Source organism: Mus musculus, chromosome 17 (assembly GCF_000001635.26).
Source record: "Mus musculus strain C57BL/6J chromosome 17, GRCm38.p6 C57BL/6J".
NCBI classification, from domain to species: domain Eukaryota; kingdom Metazoa; phylum Chordata; class Mammalia; order Rodentia; family Muridae; genus Mus; species Mus musculus.
In genome coordinates this window covers 30634192-30648651 of record NC_000083.6, presented here as the reverse complement: position 1 = coordinate 30648651, position 14460 = coordinate 30634192, and the positions used below count along the sequence as shown (strand labels likewise).

The following is a 14460-nucleotide window of genomic DNA, read 5'->3' as shown; positions in this document are numbered from 1 at the left end:
GGCCTCATTTTGAGTGGTTCACTAAACTTTAAGGCTTAAAACTTACCATCTAAAGATGCAAGATATCTGTGGATGGTTTCTATGAAAATATGTTTCTCAGATTCACCCTGCTTGGACTGGTTTAAAGCTCCCCAGTTGCTAGTTGCAAGGATGGCTGGGAGAAATATGCTTTTCAACATGTGCTTGATTCCTTCTAGGAGTCCTTTTGATGCATCCAAGAAGCTAAACAGCACATCCTGAAAGGGCGGTATTCAATGGTTAGTATTAAGTCCATTAAGGAACTAGGAGGGGTGGGGGAGGAATCAAGCTATTTTTCATCTGCAGTGAACAGGTGATATGCTTTTTAAACTGTTGAGAAACACTGAATGCTTATGAACAGTAGAAGTCTAGAACCAACAGTCTTACATCTGGCCCTGTTCTGCCCATTCCTACCATCCTGGAGATGCTTTCCTCTGTACTTTGCTCTCTGCCAAGGGGGAGGAGCTATGTCCTACATCCTAGCCGAGGCACGGGAAAGGGGCAACTGAGCCGCTCACATCTGGACATTTCATGATACAGGTATAAGGTGCACTTGTGCCATGAAAACAGATTTGTTAAGGATGATGGGTAATCCTTGTTGTTGAGCTGAGAGAGTCCCAGGGGATTAGTGAAGTGTGCCTCTGGGTGTATGTCGGATGGTGTTTCCATAGAGGATTACCTCATGAAGACTCTGATCTAATACACAGACTAATTCCTTTGTAATGAGGCCATTATATAAAGAAGGGGTGTGGGGGGACAGACTGGGAAGGGGATAAAGACTGGAAGTGGTTCAAAGTAGGGGCTGGGGGCTGGTTGGAGGAAGCGGGTCATTGAGGACTTGTCTTTGGGCTGTGTCTTACCCTGGCCCCTTTTCTGTATGCCCCAAATGGAAACGCCCTTCTTCCTGCTTGCCATGGCTTTGAAAATCATTGGTATATGATCTTGCCTCCGCTAGGATTGCATGTGCATAGTTACAATATGAACCAACTGCTTATTCTAAGCAGTATGGAATATAATAATTACATCAGAAGAAGGGAGAGATAGGGGAAAGGACGAAGGGCCAGAGAGTTCTTTAAAAGATTTAAAATTTCCAGGTATGGTGGTACATGTCTTTAATGTCAGTATTTGGGAGGCAGAGGCAGAGGCAGGTGGATCTCTGAGTTTAAGGCCAGCTTGATCTACAGAATGAGTTCCAGGGCTACACTAGGTGAGACCCTGGTTTGGGGTTTTTGTTGTTGCTGTTGTTTGGTTTGGTTTGGTTTGGTTTTGAACATAATTCTTTTTTTTTTAAGATTTATTTATTTATCATATGTAAGTACACTGTAGCTGTCTTCAGACACTCCAGAAGAGGGAGTCAGATCTCATTACAGGTGGTTGTGAGCCACCATGTAGTTGCTGGGATTTGAACTCTGGACCTTCGGAAGAGCAGTCGGGTGCTCTTACCCACTGAGCCATCTCACCAGCCCCCATAATTCTTATCTATAGAGGAAAGCCTACATATGATGCATAAAAAGGTTAAAAGAAACTTATAGAGCTCAACTCAGCAATGTGGTGGTAAATTAAAGATTACTCTAACAGAGACCTTTAAATTTGTATCATGTTTTTAAACATATGCACATGTATGTAGGCCTGCCGTCACTAGGCAGCATCTGATCCCCTGAGTCTGGAGTTACAAGTGGTTATGGGCCAACCAAGGTGGGTGCTGAGAACTTAATTCAGGTCCTCTCTAAAGCCAAACCCCCATCCCCTTTTAACAGACTTAAGAACTGCTTCCGGAGAGTGGGGTAGAAAGAAGTCAGCCCTGCAGCCCAAGCCTCAAAGAACCTATTCTTTATACCATGTGCATAATTGTGATGCTTTTTAAAAAAAACCTAAAGTGTAAGCGTGGTATGGTTGCAGACAATTATAGTTGCTGGCCGCTACTCAAGAGGTTGAGGTGGGTTTACTGGAGCCCAGTGGTTCAAAGCCAGCCTGGGTAACATAAAGAGGCTCTCTCTCCAGAAACAAAGAAAAGAGAGCTGGAGATGTGGCCGAGGAGGAGAGTCCATGGCTAGCAGAGGCAAAGCCAGGGATTTGGTCCTCAGAAGGGAAGAGAAGTGGAAGGGGAGGAAGGGGGAGAGGAAGGAGAGGGGTAAGAAGAAAGGTGAAAGGGGACAGGAGGGGAGGGGAAGGGAGGGGAGGGGAGGGAGACAGAAGAGTCTAAATTATTAAACATAGCAGACTGACCCAAAGATTAACTGAAGAGAGCATTACTACAATTGATAACAGACCGAACATTTGTCCACATACAGAGATGGCCTGGTAAAGCGACAAGAGTTCGGAAAGAACAAGCCGAGCGAGGGAGGGGGAAGAGCAGATTCCTCATGAACAGAGGTCTCACCCAGCACCAGAGATGCAGGGAAGTACCCACAAGGGCCCATGGGGAACGACTCTCCACTTCTCTTCCCCGCCTCCCTTCAGGCCATCTTTCCTCACAAACAGGAAAGAAGCCAAACTACACAGGATTTGTTGCGAGTCCCACTCAAGTAAGAAGCAAGGCCCACTAAGAATGATAAAGAGAGTGGATGGATGCTTTGTGAGAATCTACGGTAAGCTGGGCGGTAGAGCAAGAATTGATCTTTCTGAGGTCTCACAGCTATCCCACAAAGAGGGTCAGGCATGCCCGTGTCTCAGAGAGGGAGAAGCCACTTGCCAAAGGGAGCAGCAATTGCCAGCAATGAGGCTTAGAGGTCAGTTCTGGTCTATGTCACACTGCCTGCTGCTTCTATTCTGCGGTCCGGCCTTTCCTGCATGAGGTTAGCAATGTCTAGACTCTAAGTCAGTTCTTTCTTCTCCTAAACTGTCTAAAACTTTAAAATACTAAACAAGAGTAGGTGTAGTAACTGTTATGAACAAAACTGAATGCATCCCTACAGACCATTCAGAAGAAATCAACGGTTTCATAAACTGTAGGGCTGGCGGCTGTTTTTGTCAAGGTGACAGAAGCCAGAGTCGCCCGAGGAGAGGGAAGCTCAGCTGAGGAACTTCATCGAGCAGATTGGCCTGTGGGCACGTGTGAGAGCCATTTTCTGGATTAATTGATGTGGGAGGGTCCAATCCACTGGGCCACCCCTAGGCAGATGGCCCTGCCTTACATGAGAGAGCAGCTGAACAAGCCTTGGGGGAGCAAGCCAGTAAGCAGCACTCACTCGCTCCGCATGGTCTCTGCTTCAAGTCCTAGCTTTACTTTGCTCAGGGCTGTACTGTGATCTGGAAGTGGGAGGGAAATAAACCCTTTCTTCCCCAGGTTGCTTTTGGGCAGTATTATATTACAGGAACAGAAAGCAGAGTGAAACAGTGATACACACCTGCTCTCCCTCTCTCCTCTCCCTCCCGCCCCTTCCCGTCTCTCTCTGTGCGTGCATGTGTATACATGTGTATGTGTGTACGTGTGTGTGTGTGTGTGTGTGTGTTGAGCTTGAGGCCAGCCTGGGCTATATGAGATCCTGTCTCCAAAACATAAACCTTCCAAATTTCCTTTCAAAACAAACTTTCAAAGTCAGTATCTCTAGGATGCTATAGTTAATACCTTAGTCTCTTTACGAATACAAATACATCATTTTCTTGGAACCCATGTCAGTCTGGTGTACAGGAAAGGTGAAAAAAGGGACTGGGGGAATGTGAAAAGCTACCTGTGTTTTAAAACGTACCTCATGGGGCTGGTGAGATGGCTCAGTGGGTTAGAGCACCCGACTGCTCTTCCGAAGGTCCAGAGTTCAAATCCCAGCAACCACATGGTGGCTAACAACCATCCGTAACAAGATCTGACTCCCTCTTCTGGAGTGTCTGAAGACAGCTACAGTGTACTTACATATAATAAATAAATAAATCTTTAAAAAAAAAAAAAAAAAAAAAAAAAAAAAAAAAAAAAAAAAAAAAAACGTACCTCATGAATGGTTTTGGAATTTATGGCAACATCATTACGACAACGGACGAAAAATAAGCACAGCCCTTTCAGCTTGTCCGGAGCTGCGTTGTCTACATAAATCCTCATCATTTTCCCCCCTTTGGGGACTCCCGTAATCGTTCGACCACATTCTGGAAACAAACATCAAGAACTGAGCATAAACTCACAGAACTGACCCAACCCAGTAAGTGACTGCTACATGACCAGCCAAACTAGCCTAATAGCAAGCTCGAAGCCAACGCAAGAACCCATTCCTAAGGAGGTGGGTAGCACTCCTTAAGATACCACCTAAGGTTGTCCCCCACCTCTATAACCCATATACATGTGTACAAATGTACCTGAATGCACACCAGCACACACACACACACACACACACACACACCAGTATTTTACAAGTAGTCTAAGACTAAATGGACAACCCAAGTATCTAGTTATTGAAACAAGGTATAGTAACCTGTTTGTGTGATAATTATCTTAGGCCTAATATAGGAAGGCCAGATGTTGCAACTAACAGCAGCAGATGCCACAAGACATTGAGCCAGGGCCACAAGGAGCAACTGCTGGGCTCCAGAGAGGCACCATGCCTACTTCTAGCCGTCTGAACACATAAAGACAAAATGGTCCACCTGTTCCAGAAAACAGCAATTAAAGTATAACAGAAAAGTATTTCCCAATAGAGACCGGTGTCTCGGCTATCTCTTCCTAAACATGACAGCAATGTCTGAAATTATTGAATCTCAAAACAGGCGGATTTTATTGCCATTTATTGAGTGTTTACCCACATAGGTGTCAAGCCATGCATCTGGAGGTCAGAAGACAACCTGCAAGGGCTGGTTCTCTCACCACGTGGGTCAACACCAGCAGGCTTAGCGGTTGGTGCCTTTGCCTGACTAAGCCATCCTGATGTCCCCGAGTGTTATTTTTTTAAAAGAATTATTTATTTATTTTATGTATATGAGTGCACTGTAGCTGTTTTCAGATACACCAGAAGAGGGCATCCAATCTCATTACAGATGGTTGTGAGCCACCATGTGGTTGCTGGGAATTGAACTCAGGACCTCCGGAAGAGCAGTCAGTGCTGTTAACAGCTGAGCCATCTCTCCAGCCCCCCCAGAGTGTTCTTAAGATAATGTTTTTAAGGATTTATTTTGTGTTAATGTCTACAAGTGTTGGAGCGGCATGTATGCCTGTTTAGGCATGCATACCATGCACAAGAAGGCTTCAACCCTCCAAAAAAAAAAATTGTTTTTAAACACAGATTTCTGGTCAAGTTTTCCTGTGAAAGTGGAAAGGAAAAAGAGGCGGCAGCTCACTTCAAGCAGAGGTCCCCTCATAAAACATCCTTACCAAAACCGGGCACTTCTCCTTCCTGGTACAAAAACTTCAGCGTCTTACAGCCACCTTTCTCAAAAAAGCTGGTGAACGGATCCAGCTGTTAAATGAACGAGAAGACAAGGATCAATAAATGAAATGAAGTGACTCCTGTGCTGCTGCTCCGTGTCACTCATCAATGTCCCCTTTCAAATAAAGTGAGACTTAAAGACCTTCCCGAAGGGTCTGAAGCATAGGTCTATAATCCTAGCTTCTCGAGAAGCCGAGGCAGGAGGATCACAGGCTCAAGGTCTGCCTGGAACACAGAGTGAATTCATGACCAGCCTAGGCAATTTTGAGAGATCCTCTCTCAAAACTAAAAAGTAAAAGCCGGGTGATGGTGGTGGCACATACCTTTAATCCCAGCACTCAGGAGGCAGAGGCGGGCAGATCTCTGAGTTTGAGGCCAGCCTGGGCTACAGAGCAAGTTCTAGGACAGCCAGGACTCCACGGAGAAACCTCTGTTTTGAAAAACAAAATCCAAAACAATGATGATGGAGAAGAGGAGGAGGAGGAGGAGGAGGAGGAAGAGGAAGAAACCTGGTGGGGCAGGCAATACTGGAAAGTAGGAACATATGAGAAAAGATTAGCAACTAAACTAACTTCATTATCCTAATGGACGGGAAATTTAAGTGAATTTCACTTCTTGGTGTCTATGATGGTTTGTATATGCTTGGCCCTAGGAGTGGCACTGTTCAGAGGTTGGGGCCTTGTTGAAGTAGGTGTGTCACTGTGAATGTGGGCTTAAGACCCTCATCCTAGTTGCCTGGAAGCAAGTATTCTGCCAGCAGCCCTTCAGATGAAGATGTAGAACTCTCAGCTCCTCCTGCACCATGCCTGCCTGGATGCTGCCATGTTCCCGCCTTGATGATAATGGACTGAACCTCTGAACCTGTAGGCCAGCCCCAATTGAATGTCATTTATAAGACTTGCCTTGGTCATAGTGTCTGTTCACAGCAGTAAAACCCTAACTATGATAGTGTCCTTGTGGGCTTTCTGTTGCCATGGTAAATACCATGATCAAAAGCAACTTGAAGTGTCCCTTCACAGGTTACAGCCCATCCCTGAGGACAGCAAGGCAGGAACTTGGAGGCCAGAATTGGAGCAGAGACCATGAAGTCATTAATACTGCTTACTGGCTTGCTTCCTGTTTGTTCAGCTACCTTTCTTGCACAGGCTGGGCCCTCCTCCATTAATCAGCCATCAAGAAAATGTCCCTCCCTCAGACATGCTCACAGGCCAACCGGATGGATGCTATTCCTCAATTGAGATTTCTTCTGTGTCTAGGTTTGGATAAAGTTGACGAAAACCATCCAGCACAGTGAGTTTGTTGGTTGACCGGTTGTTTGGGTGGGTGGTTTGGGAAGGTAGGGGTGTGTGTGTGTGTGTGTGTGTGTGTGTGTGTGTGTGTGCAGGTGCGTACACACTCAGGTGCATGCAAGTACCTAGGAGATCAAAGGTAAACCTAGGGTGTCATTTCTCTGGCATAGTCCACGTCGTTTTTGTTGAGGAGTCGTTCTTTTGGTTTGAGTCAGGCTAACCTGGATCTCATCACATAAGGCTCCAATGGCTGCCCAGCCAGCTACAGGCATCTGCCTGTTTCCACTCCACTATGCCTGGCTTTTATGTTTGTTTTTTGTTTTGGTTTTTCAAGACAGGGTTTCTCTGTACAGCCCTGGCTGTCTTGGAACTCACTCTGTAGACCAGGCTGGCCTTGAACTCAGAAATCTGCTGCCTCTGCCTACCGAGTACTGGGATTAAAGGGGTGCACCACCACTGCCCGGCCTATGCCTGGCTTTTTTTATGTGAACTCTGCAGAGTCAGCTCTGGCCTTTACACTGTAGAGAAAAAGTGTCATGGTCTCTCCAGCCACTGCCAGCTCATGAGAGAGGTAAGATTTCATGGTTAGCCATGGTGGTTCACGACCATGGCCATCCTAAGGAGGCTGAGGATAGCCATCAAGAGCTTGAGGCAAGGCTAGGCTATGTATGAAGCTCATGGCCAGTCTGGAATATGAAGGAAAACCTGTCAGGAGAGAGTGAAGAAGAAAAGGAAGGGAGAGAGGAAGGAAAGGAGGGAGAAGGCAGGGATGGAAGTCTCTCCATATTGCCCAGGCTGGAGCCTAACTCCAGGGCTTAAACGATCCTCCTGAGATGGGCTAGTGTGTCCTATTTCTGGTCTTCTATCAATGATTTACATGTACAGCTTTGCCTATTCACTTACTTGGCCCAGCACTAAATAATGCCATGTAAATAAGCATGGGGAACTGCTATTACGAAAGTTGAGTGAGCAAACAGAGAGCCGTCCGTACTAATGCCTTTGACTGACAAATTACTTAAGCGATGATATTTTCACCAGTTATAACCTGACACATAATCAAACTAATTTAAAAAAAAAAGACAAATTATCATCATGAGATTTCTTTCACACTTGTGAGCATGGAATTTGTATTCAACTGTTGAGGTGTTGGTATGATATCTTAGAAAGCAGAAAAGGAACCAGGCCTCAGAAGCAGAAGGGCTCCATCCTATGAGAGATGCCAAGTCACCCACACTCGTCCCTTAGTCCTGCTGGCTCTGTACGGAAGCCTCTCTTGGGGAAGAGTGCTTCTTTCCACTTACAACTTGGAAGATGGGGCACAAGAAAGCCAGTCCCCGTATGGGAGGAGATTCCAAACTTTGTATGTATCAGGCAATCCCGTAAAGAGGTTATGTGCGCGTGTGTGCCCAGGTGCAGGTGTTGGTGCACATGTGGATAGGTTTTTGGAGGCCAGCAGGTAAGCTCTGACGTTCCTCTGGTACTGTCCATCTATCTTATTTGAGACAAGGGCTCTCACGGGTCTGAAACTCACCAGGTGGGCTGGCAAGCTGGCGATAAGACGGACCCAAGAATCTGCTCCTTTCTGCTTCCCCAGCTGGGTTACAAAAATGTACTATTGACCGAGTTTTAGGGTTTGGTTTGGTTTGGTTTGGTTTGGTTTGGTTTAGTTTGGTTTTGTTGTTTTGTTTTGTTTTGTTTTGTTTTGTTTTAATTAACGTGGGTTCTGGGGATCAACCTCTAATTTGCAAGGCAAGTAAGTACTTTATTGAATGGCCATCTTCTCCACCTGGCTTTGGCTCCCAGGACTCCCATGTTGGTTCATGACAATCAGTATATAATAACTTCAGTCCCAAGGAAGCCCTCTTCTAACTTCCATACACATCAAACATATAGTGCACATATGTACACATAGGCAAAACACTCGTACATGTAAAAGAAATCATACACACAAATATACATGGTAGAGAGAGAGGAGGCCACCAGTATTAACCTCTGGTCTCCACATGCACACACACGTGCACACCTGCATACGTGCACGCATGGAACCCTTTGCAGGGATTCAAGGTGGGAGAGAATGTGGCCAAGCATGGGATAACCACTCAACTAGGCAGAAGCCAGAGAGCAAGGGCACCGGCATGTTCAGTGGCATAGATGCCAGCTTTTTAGGTCACAGTACAGGATAAGGCACAAGGAGAAAATTGATCTGGTATAAAAAGAGCCATCATAACAGGAACAAAACAGGAATGCCTTTAGAGAGCCCTCTAATAAGCTGACTTTCACCCTGGACTAATGTCAGGTCTCACATTAAAAGAATATTTCATATATGTGTGTGTGTGTGTATATATATACATACATATATATATATATATATATATATATATTATACCGTTTTCCCAAACTGTAGTGGTTTAAATGTACAGTGCCCCCCATGGCCTTGATCCATAACACTAGATCCCCAGTTGTTAGTGCTATCCCAGAAGGTTATGGAAACCCTCAGTAGATAGAAGATGTCAGTGGGGAGCAGGCCTTGGGGGGTGTGGGAGGGTTATAACCTGACCCCACTTTCTCTCTGTTCTGTGCTTCCAGACAGACTGCAGATGCAGTGTGACCTGCCTGCCACCTCAGGTTCCTGCCACCGTGCCTTGCCTGCAGTGGACAGACCCTTAAACTGGTGAGCACAGATGAATCCTCCCTCTCTCAATAGGAATCCAATCACAGCAGCAGTGAAGATCACTAACACACTAAATTGTAGTGGGTTGGTCTTGTGCTGCTTGCATTCTAATGCTAACGATTGGCCCCACCCACAGGAGCAGATCCTCACATACACCAAGTCCTGTTATATGAACCTTGCTTCCCAGGTTAACTGGCCAATAAAAGGCCAGAGCCTGTGATTGGGCTGTGGTGGGAAAAAGGAGGGACTTGAGGAGAGTGAGGGGGTTGTAGGTAGAGGAGGAGGAAGAAGAAGAAGAGGAGGAGGAAAGGAGAAAGATGGAGAAGGTGAAGGAGACTGCCAGGAGAGGAGATGGACCATCAACATGTGACCCGAAGAAGCAGCAAGGAACAAGGGACTTGGGGGAATATGTTTTTATAGCTCCAAGCCTGTCCATTCTAGGCTTTTGGCTTATAAATAAAATGCCTAGATTGTGTATCTTTTATACAGGCTAGCTAGGATTATTAATTCCTTCCACACCAAGTTTAGCATCTTATTCACCTGGATCTCAACTTGATGCCTGCAGGGACTCAGACTGGCTAAACACAGCTCTGGCAGGCCTTGCCCTTCTCCCCCATCCTCTAGGTCTAGCTAAAAACTACTAGATTACATTCCTAAAGCTAGCCACCAAGGTCTAGTCTCTTATTTGGCCACTTCCTCCTCCTGAGGCTGATTACCAAGGTCCAGCGAGCAAAATATTGAAGTCTAGCAATCAAAAGCTCCCTTTGTCTCATCTAATTAACATGCCCAATTAAAATTAAACACCTTGTCCTAACATGAGATTTCCCCTTTTACCTTAATAAGCTGGGTCTCTTCTCTATCTAGAGGTAGTCCTTGACCATCTGTCCCCCTACCCCAGCATAATTACCCCCCTCCCCCCTCTCCCTCCTCCTCTATCTCCTGTCTTTGTCTCATTCCCTGCCCTTTGCCCCTCTGGGGCAAACAAATCTATGAGCTGAGAACTTGCTCTCGGGGTGTCTTGAGCCAATAGCAGTCCCTTCAATGCCAGCTTTTCTCGTTGCTTTGTCCCTCCAGGCAAATGAGCACTAATCTAATCTCTTAGCCTTACTTCAGTTTCCCCAAGGTTACACTGTCTTCCCTCCACCAAGGCTTAACACAACTCGCAAGGAAGTGCCTGCTCTGGTTTGACGCTTCCGTTCATATCCACATTTCCTATTTCCTGTGCCCTAAGCAATGTCTGACTTCATTCACGGGGGTCTTAGAGGCTGCACCTAGCCATATGGACACAAATGGTGAGATACACTTCAGGAATAGCAAATAGAAGGTGACAGACTGTGATGGTTTGTATATGCTAGGCCCAGGATGTGGCACTCTTAGAAGGTTATCACCCTGTTGGAGTGGGTGTGGCCTTGTTGGAGTGGGTGTGGTCTTGTTGAAATATGTGTGGCTTTGTTGGGGTGGGTATGTCACTGTGGGCATGGGCTTTAAGGCCCTTATCCTATCTGCCTGGAATATTCTACTAGCAGCCTTCAGATGAAGATGTAAAACTCTCAGCTCCTCCTGCACCATGCCTGCCTGGATGCTGCCATGCTCCCACCTGGATGACAATGAACTGAACTTCTGAATCTGTAAGCCAGCCCCAATTAAATGTTGTCCTTATAAGAGTAGCCTCGGTCATGGTGTCTGTTCACAGCAATGAAACGCTAACTAAGACACAGGCTTTGAATGAGAACTGGCCGGAGCCTCACAACTTTGAACATTTGGTCCCCAGTTGATGATGCTATTTGGGGAGGTTAAATGAATGGAGTTTCCAGCCTGGCCATACTTCCTGTTCTGTTTGCTTCCAGTAGGTGGATAAAAATGAGACCAAGCACGTCCTGCTCCTGTCAGCATGCCTTCCCCACCAGTAACAGACTCTCTCCCTCTGGAGCTATAAACCAAGACAAAACCTTTATTCTCAACGTTGCTTTTGGTCTCATTATTTTATCCCAGCAACAGAAGAGCAGTAATACAAAAGGTCTGCGCCCACAAACGCCTGTTCTCGTGCTAGCACGACAAAGTCTCCAAACCGGGAACACAAGCTCAAAAATCCAACTGGCGATCCCTAAAGCTGGCTCTCCAACCCTGCAATCCCACCCCACGCAGCCACAGCTGTCCTTCTCCCCTGGAGGCAATGGGCAGGCCCCAATCTCTGTGGCTGCGCCTCCAGCAAAGGTACTGGGCTTCCAATCTGGAGGTTGCCAGCACAGCCTAGCAATTTCCAGGTGAAAGCAAGGTTACTCAACCCATGTGCTTTCCTCCTTCAGCAAGTACAGGGATGGTGGAGAGACCTACAGAGCAATCCCTTTTCTGAAACTGGCTTTCCTTTCATCTGATGGCCATAGGCCCCACTGGCCTCTATGTGGAGTGTAGGAAGGCATGTTACCAGAGATACCACAGGAGCCCAGCTAGGCATTAGAAAGGGAGGACATTATAACACAGCTTGAGAATGTCAAAAGAGAACTCGTTTAGTGTTAAGGTAACAATGTTGCTGATAGCCAAGACTGCCTGAAAAATCGGCATGGCTGGGGCAAAATGAACATGAAGGGCATGAGAACTTCAAGATGACTGGAGGGTGCTGGCTCAGGTATAAGGTAGTTGTCTAGCATGTGTATTTAGTCCTGGGGTAGATTCCCTCCTACCACAGGAGGAGAGAGGAGGAGGAGGAGGAGGAGGAGGAGGAAGCAAAAGACTGTCGAGGAGAAGGTATTTCTTGAAAAGGAGGAGGATGTATGAGAAGGAAGAGGAAGAGGAAGCAGAGGAGGGGGAGGAGGAGGAACTAAAAATCACAAGAGGAGGGAAAGAAGAAAAGGCACAGAGAGGAAGAAGAGAAAAAAGGAAAAGAAGAGTAGTGGGAAGAAGAATTCTATCAAGACACCTGCATTAGATCAATAAACCAAACCCAGGAGGCTGTGTGGCATCACAGCTCACCTTTATAAAGCCAGCCTTGACCACAAGGTATGTTATAGTGGGGAACTTTGGTGACCTGGTAAACCACAGTCTGTCTCCAGCTAATTGTGCACCATGGCGCCTCTGGTCTAATACACACATCTCCAGGGTGGAGGGTAGGAGAGAAAGGCACCATCAGTCCATGTGCATACATGCTCCTGTGCGCCCGCACGTGCACGCACACACACACACACACACACACACACTCGTACACACCCCAAAACAAAGGGGAAAACAAATACGGGCACGACTTCAGCTTACCGACGGGCAATCCAAAATTAGTTCTTCCACAGTTACTAAGTCCAACCCAAGCTTTTCTCCTAGAACTTCAAATATGTATTTATGCGAGGGGCCAATTTTCATTTTCCGGTTTTCCCTTGCTTCTCTAAATCTTGCCTAAAAGAAGTGAAAACATATTTTAAAAAATGGAAGTATGGAGAAATGTCTTTCCAAACAATGGAAAGTCTCGGGGGTTTCCCATGGCACGCCCTATCAGCTGCAAACCTGTTTCTCTTTGAGGGTCTCCTGGAGGTTTGGGATGCCAGTCATACTTCGGCGGAACTTAGAGGGCCGCCGGGAAGACTGCGAAATCCCGTCTGACAGCACCGACTGTGCAGGCCTAGGGGTGTGCCTCGCCCGGACCCTGGCCTGGCCAGACTCCTCATCCTCCGGCAGTGTTACCTCCTCATCTGAGGGAATCAGACTCCTATAGTCAGTCACGGAAGTAGCAGGACCCTGCTCAGACAGGAGCTTGGGATCCTCGGGGTGCGGAGCTTCTCCTTCCACAGTGAGTTGGAAGGCATCTCCTGTGGGGGGCGGGGCAGCATCCCCCTCAGGGGGCGGGGCCTGCTCCTCGGGAGGGGGAGGGGCAGTGTCTTCTGGAGGGAGAGGGGGCGGAGCTTCCTCTACAACTGGAGGAGGAGCCTCTTCACTCGGAGGGGGTGGCTCTGCGTTGCCTTCCTCAGACTCCATTTCTCAGTGTAGTTTTCTTCAGCAGAAGAGCTTCAACGTTGAAATCTAGAATTAGAAATTATTTTTCCTTAAGAAGTGTGCAAATAACTTGACCATTGGGTGTTTTTATTTCTCCCAGTGATGCCTTATCTTGGTCATTAGCTTGACACACTTTGGGTAGAGGGGATCTCAACTGAGGAGTTATCTATATCAGATTGGCCTGTGGGCATGTTTGTAGAACAGTTTCCTGGTTGTTAATTGATGGTAGAGGGCCCACTGTGGGTGCTACCATCCCTAGGCTGCTGGGCCAGGGCTGTATAGAAAAGGTGGTTCCTCCTAAGACTAGGAACAGGCAAGACTGCTGTCGGTAAGCAGCTTTCACTCATGGTCTCTACCAGCGCTGTTGTTTGAGATCCTGCCCTGACTTCCCTCAGTGGTGAACTGTGATCTGAAAATATGAAATAAACCCTTTGTTCCTCAAGTAGCTTTTGATCATGGGGTTTATCAAAGCAGCAGAGAGCACAATAGGACATTCCCCTTAAAGCTAGACAGTTAACAACAAAATCATCTACTTCTATTCCACAGGATCTGCACAAGTTAAGGTTTCAAGCCTAAAGAGGGGGATTTTTAAAGGTGACAACAGACGCATACATTTGTTTTGTTTTTCTCAAGGTGAAGGGCTCACTTGATTTTGCTTTGGTACTAGAAAACTATACCATTTTCAGAATTGGGTCATTAAAATGCTGTTGTGAGCTGGGCATGGTGGCCCACGCCTTTAATCCCAGCACTCAGGAGGCAGAGGCAGAGGCAGACGGATTTCTGAGTTCGAGGCCAGCCTGGTCTACAAAGTGAGTTCCAGGACAGCCAGGGCTATACAGAGAAACCCTGTCTCAAAAAACCAAAATAAATGAATGAATAAATAAAATGTTATGAATCCTGCTGCTTTGTATAGTGGTTTTAAAAATTAAGTGAGCCATAAGGCAGTGGTAGTGGCCTGTAATATCATTTGGGATGTAGATGAGGGTGGATTCAAAGGTCAAGGTAACCCTCAGATACATAATGAATATGAGACCAACCTGAACTATAATGAGACCCTGTTGCAGGATATTCTATCATACTTGAACCCCAAGATTGTGTCATTTGCCGAAAATACATGTCTCTAGTAGTGGTGTGGCTCCTTAGCATGCATCTTTAA

At 46.5% G+C, this 14460-nt stretch overlaps 1 protein-coding gene across 4 annotated transcripts in view; it reads right to left on the bottom strand.

Moving 5' to 3' along the window:
- The window catches only part of Dnah8 (dynein, axonemal, heavy chain 8), a 248828-nt gene that overhangs the window by 227111 nt on the left and 7257 nt on the right, over window positions 1–14460 (bottom strand). For 3 of the 4 annotated variants that reach the window (XM_030249467.1, NM_013811.3, XM_006523588.3), the window contains exons 2-6: window positions 12819–13331; window positions 12576–12710; window positions 5312–5396; window positions 3944–4095; window positions 47–236 (exon numbers count right to left, since the gene is read on the bottom strand). In XM_030249467.1, coding sequence (XP_030105327.1) covers window positions 47–236; window positions 3944–4095; window positions 5312–5396; window positions 12576–12710; window positions 12819–13286 — 1030 coding nt within the window. In that variant the 5' untranslated portion in view covers window positions 13287–13331. Of the gene's footprint in view, window positions 1–46; window positions 237–3707; window positions 3727–3943; window positions 4096–5311; window positions 5397–12575; window positions 12711–12818; window positions 13332–14460 lie in introns of those variants that run through there. The other variant, XM_006523591.2, reaches the window with a different exon arrangement.